At 38.0% G+C, this 5,821-nt stretch overlaps 2 protein-coding genes across 2 annotated transcripts in view; both read right to left on the bottom strand.

Moving 5' to 3' along the window:
- LOC111653721 (myosin heavy chain, fast skeletal muscle) overlaps positions 1–5,821 on the bottom strand; it is a 21,630-nt gene that overhangs the window by 6,735 nt on the left and 9,074 nt on the right. The window lies entirely within an intron of this gene.
- Positions 3,282–5,228, bottom strand: LOC111653654 (myosin heavy chain, fast skeletal muscle-like). The gene is made up of 6 exons (XM_087173473.1): positions 5,210–5,228; positions 4,693–4,748; positions 4,360–4,582; positions 3,951–4,094; positions 3,438–3,594; positions 3,282–3,313 (listed from the first exon to the last, which is right to left on the bottom strand). Exons 3-6 carry the CDS (start codon positions 4,561–4,563, stop codon positions 3,282–3,284), a joined length of 537 nt encoding a protein of 178 aa, XP_087029599.1. The 5' UTR covers positions 4,564–4,582; positions 4,693–4,748; positions 5,210–5,228.

Below are 5,821 nucleotides of genomic sequence, written 5' to 3'. Positions count from 1 at the left end.
AACTTGTACTGAGTGTGGTCCACATCAATGGAGCCCAGCAGCTTCTCTGAAGCTTTCTTGTTGTCAATGAACTGTCCCTCAGGGATGACACTGGCATTCAATACTTTGTATCTACAAGACAAAATGATATTGTTACTTGTATTTTCCTTTCATATCTTCCTTGTGTTAACCATCACAATGCCTCATCTGAAATGAGCCTGACTTTCATATAATGAAAACTGTAGACACCTCTGCTTGAAGTCACCATAGAGGATTCTGCTGGGGAAGCCCTTTCTGCAGATTCTGATGCCTTCCAGCACACCGTTACACCTCAGTTGGTGGATGACCAAGAAGTTCTCCATAAGACCTGAGAGTAAATGAATACATTTTAAAATGTTTCTTTGTAACACAGTGTAACATAAAATTCAAAAAGCAGGTCTCTGGGCTTTTTACCTGGGGTCTTGGTTTCATTGGGAATCAGGCAACGCACAAAGTGAGGATGAGTGCTCCTCAAGTTGGTCATCAGTTTGCCCAAGTTCTCCTGTGGATCACAATTATAAGATAATAGGTCAAACATGATATTAATATGAGGTGTTTAACCGTTGAAATAATGTTGTGAAACAATACCTACTCTGAAAAGAGCAGACACAGTCTGGAAGGAACCACCCTTCTTCTTACCCTTCTTGCCGCCACCAGCAGCTTCTGCATTGTAAAACATTACATTTTATTCATGAGACTGAACAACTTATGATGTCATACTTGTTTTAAGTTTAATTCACAATTTTTATATATGACTGCAAACTCGCTGCACGTTGTGCAGTAACTTTTTAACAAACTGGAAATACTGATTAAATGTTTAAAGCTTACCAAAAAATCTACTTCATCCTTCATCCTTTACTATTAATGCACCATTAATAAGATAGAAAATAGCTCCTACTTCAGTTGATCTGCAGTATCCATACAGTAGTTTAGGAGAATGAATCATAGAATCTATGCAGAATATTAGCGCTTCTGATTACTCTGCTACTCTCATTTCTTACCGTCACCAGCATGAGCTGCATAAAGGAAGGCCAGGAGTTTGTTTGAAGACTTCTGGTAGAGCTGAACAACTGAGTCGTTCAGGGGGTCCTTGTTCTTGTCCAGCCAGCCACTGATATTGTAGTCCACTGTACCAGCATAGTGCACCAGGGAAAAGTGAGCCTCAGCCTTGCCCTTTGCAGGTTTTGGCTTCTCAAAGGCCTTGGTTTTGCCAAGATGCTGATCATGCAGCTTGTTCTTGAAAGTTGTGTCAGAGGCCTTGGGGAACATGCACTCCTCTTCAAGGATGGAGAAGATGCCCATTGGCTAAGAAGAATTTACATTTCATATTGAAATTAGACTGTGGAAGCTACCATTTGCACATGAAAAAATTAATAATATATACCCAAATGGCCACTTACCTTCTCAATAAGCTCAATGCAGGCAGCCAAGTCCATACCGAAGTCAATGAACTCCCATTCAATGCCTTCTTTCTTGTACTCCTCTTGCTCCAGGACAAACATGTGGTGGTTGAAAAACTGTTGCAGTTTCTCATTGGTGAAGTTGATGCAGAGTTGCTCCAAGCTGTTGAACTGTAATTACAGAAATATATTCAAATGCTTTGTTTTATCATTTTCATATGTAATACTGCTTAGATGTTTTTCTGATCACTCACATCAAAGATCTCAAATCCAGCGATATCCAACACCCCAATGAAGTACTGTCTTGGCTGCTTTGTGTCCAGCATCTCATTGATACGGATGACCATCCACAAGAACATTTTCTCATAGATAGACTTGCACAGAGCACTAACGGAATTGTTGACCTAAAAACAATGGCAACATTTTGAAAACCCTGCTTGGCTTTCTAACCACTCTTTGATATTTGTTGATGTTTCACATTTACTCTTTTTTTTGTACCTGTGGAACGGTCTGACCTTTGGTCACCATCTCATTTCCGACCTTGACTCTTGGGTAGCACAGGGCTTTCAGCATATCAGCTGAGTTCAGGCCCAAGAGGTAAGCGATTTTATCAGCCTCTAAAGGAAAGGTGGAGAAGAGTGCTAAGTACACATGGACTTGAATAGTATTTTCCGATTGGAAAACTTACATGAGTGTGGTATTATTTCGATTATTACCCTCATTGCCATCAGGTTCAGCCTGCTCCTCACGCTGCTTCTGCTTGAATTTCATGTTGCCATGATGCATCACAGCACCAGTGAGCTTGTAGATGCCCAATTTCTCCTCAGCAGTGAAACCTAAGATGTCAATGGCAGTCTGCAGTGGAAATGAAGTAAAGTTATCAGTAATTGCAACATTTCCCTCATTATACTCTTTATTTAACTAATTTGTTGACTTACATCTGTTGCAATGAACTCCTCCACATCATCAATGCTTTTGACAGTGATTTCACCCTGACTGATCATATGGTAGTCATAGGGGTTGGTGGTGATCAGAAGAGCCTCTAGAAGGGCGAACACAAAATTCATGAGGTTTTCTTTTGATACTGTTTGTAGTTTTGTCAGAATTTTAAGTTCAAGACATCTTTTAACATACCCAGAAGCTCAGGCTTGTGGCCTGTCATCAGCTGATAGAAGATATGGTAGCTCCTTTCAGCAGACAACTGGAAGGTGACACGAGACTTCTCCAGCAGATCTAAGAGTAGCAAATTCAATTGGATAATATGTGATTACTTCTTATAATATAGTGGTTTTAGTTCATCAAAGACCACATGTTAGTTCACAGGAATCTTGACTTACACCTTCTTTGGAACTTACATGTTTCAATATCAGCTGAAGACAGCTTTCCAGCAGAACCAAAGTGGATTCTGATAAATTTACCCTAGAGAGACAGATTATTGATAACATTGATTTTTTATATTTTAGCAAGAAAAGAAAAATATATTTCCTGTATTACTTACAAAACGAGAGGAGTTGTCATTCCTCACAGTCTTGGCATTACCATAGGCCTCCAGCAGAGGGTTGGCTGCAACAATTTGGTCCTCAAGGGAGCCCTGTAGGAGAAGATTAGAGTTACATGAGCTGTACATCCAAAATAACTTTTCTCTGTCAAAACCGTTAATGTTAAACAACCAATTTTACCTGCATCTTGCCAGGGGCTGCGTCAGCCTTCTTCGCTCCAAGAGCTGCAATTGTTGCAAAATACTGGATGACACGCTTGGTGTTGACAGTCTTTCCTGCACCAGATTCTCCACTAGGGTAGAAGGGGCACATTATCAAGATTGTGTTTCTTTACAAAGATTTAACACAACATTTTGTGCTATACTCACGTAATCAGGACAGACTGGTTCTCACGATCTGAAATACAAACATGCATACTTCACATGAGTTCCTTTTTCCTTGTTCCTTCAGAAAGGTTTTGCTTAAGTTGAATTCCAGTTCTCTATACATAGAAACTTAAACATTTTGAACTTTAATTTACCAGTGTGCATGGCCTGATAGGCATTGTCAGAGATGGAGAAGATGTGGGGTGGTGCCTCAATCCTCTTCTTGCCTCTGTATGCACCCACAACGACAGAATCATATACAGGAAGCCACTTGTAGGGATTCACGACAACACAGAACAACCCAGAGTAGGTCTGTAAAAGTAGAGAGTATAAATAGTGTTAGGTAAACATATACATAAAGTGTAGTGTAAGTAAGTAGGTACGTAATTAAAGTTTATTTATTGGCTAGCACTATTCACAGATACAAAATGCTTTAATGAATCAAAATTTACAAAAGTTCCAAACACAGACAGGGAAACAGGCCATAAAAACCAATGGAATAAAATGGAGCAGCTGCTCAGACAAGCTAACCAAAAGCCTGTCTGAACAAAAATGTTTTTAGCTGCTTTAAAAAGATGTCCCATGAGTTAGTGATCGCAAAGAAAAGGGGAGAGCATTGCATAAACTGTATGAAACAACTTGAAATATGTATTATAGTGGAAACTCACATAGATCATCCATGATGCATAACGATCTTTGAGGTTATACAACACGCAAGGCTCATTGAGGTGGGTCATCATGGCCATGTCCTCAATTTTGTCAAACTTTGGAGGGTTCCTTTGATGGATGTCGTCCTCTTTTACAGTGACAGTCTGAAAAGGGAATACAACAAAACATTTTTACTGAAAAATATTCTTTTAATCAACAAGTTGATAGAATGGATTGCATTTTAGTTCACAGTGACAGTTCGAATTTAAAACACACAATTATAAATGAATCCTTCAGTAAATGCTTTACTCAGATACCTTTTCAATTAAATGTTCATTATTGAAACAGATTGCAATGTTTTTATTAAAAAAGTAAAATTTTCAATTCCATTTGTATGATTAGTGCATAATTGTATAATTAATCACCTACCTTTCCTGTATCTGTCTCAACTGTGGCTTTGCCACCCTCTTTCTTCACAAGTTTACCCTTGAGGTACATCTCATCAGCATCAGCCACAAAGTAGGCAGTTTTGGCATCAAAAGGCGTGGTTTGTGCCTCAATCCTCTCTCTCTCTGGCTTCCGGAGGTAGATGGCCGCCGGGCCATATTGCTCCATTTCCGCATCTGTGCTCATGGTGGCACTTTAGTCGAGACTGAAAAAATGAGAGTCCACAATAGTTAACATATCAACATGGAATTTCTTTGGTGCATTTTCCATCTGATATCGGCAATTTCATGTGTTTGTTATGGTGACATCTCCTACCTCAGCTCGTTTCAAAAAAGACTGAGTGGTGTAGTCTCTGGAGGAGTCTCAAGATGCTATGAAAAGATAATTAAACATGAGCACAAAAAGTTTAGTTGGTTTTTCATTTAAATTTAGTTGTGGAAATTCAGTCAATTCAAGAACATTAGAGGGTGAAAAAGTTTTCAAACCTAATAAACACTCTGTCCATTTCAATACTCAGTTCAATACTCTCCCATCCATTCAATTGCCCTTCACAAATATACTGTCGTATTAGTCTTGATCACAAGATGTGAACTGGGTGAACTAATTAATTGTGTTATTTTTTCTTCTTGGAAGAAATTATTTTTTATATTAAGAAAATTGCTTTAAAATAATTTTTTCCCACCCAAGACTGCTTTAATATGCCATAAAATATAACCATCATCTGAAACCTATACTTGAAAGATAACTCAATATGCATAAGTAATTAGCAACACAATTACTTTACTAGCTAATCAAAAGCATTGCAAACTGAGGTTACAGAGCATACACTCACCTGCGTTGGATGCCTATCAGCTCATGCTTGTCCATTGCTGCCTCATTTATAGAGGCCGGCAGTGCCTGGTCAGCAGTAGTCTCTTTCTCAGTTTGGTCATGGCCTCTTTTCATTCTGCAGCTTATTTAGTGGCAGTGATGTTTAAAGAAGTGATATACATAATTCTTTGTTACTAAACACAGAAATTACAGTTTACATCATGATGTTATACCAATTGATTTGATTTGATTTGATTTGATTTGATGTTAACTTTGATATGACCAACACAATGTAGGTGTTAAAATTCAAAATATGAATTAATGCTTGCACCAGGTATGTTAACAATGAGTAAACTGTGTCCCTACTGTAATAAAAGAAGAATTAAAGCTACAAATTATGTTATACTTGATTTACACAACATTAAAATTGAAAGCTGTTGTGAACATTAACAGTCTTTTTTTAAATTTCATGAGTAGCTTGGACTTGGTAAGTCTTCCAAATTCCATTGATATTCAGTTGCAAGAGACTTGCACATTTGCAAATCTCTGAAATGAAAGAACATTCACCCCTAAGTGACATCAATATTTGACATTATCAGCATATGATGATATGATGATATTTACAAGATAATAT

The sequence above is a fragment of the Seriola lalandi genome, unplaced genomic scaffold (assembly GCF_002814215.2).
Source record: "Seriola lalandi dorsalis isolate HSWRI2012SDOR001 ecotype SW California unplaced genomic scaffold, Sedor1 jcf7180002054240, whole genome shotgun sequence".
Classification (NCBI taxonomy): domain Eukaryota; kingdom Metazoa; phylum Chordata; class Actinopteri; order Carangiformes; family Carangidae; genus Seriola; species Seriola lalandi.
Note: the sequence above shows the minus strand (reverse complement) of the source record. Positions and strands in the feature narration are given on the sequence as shown.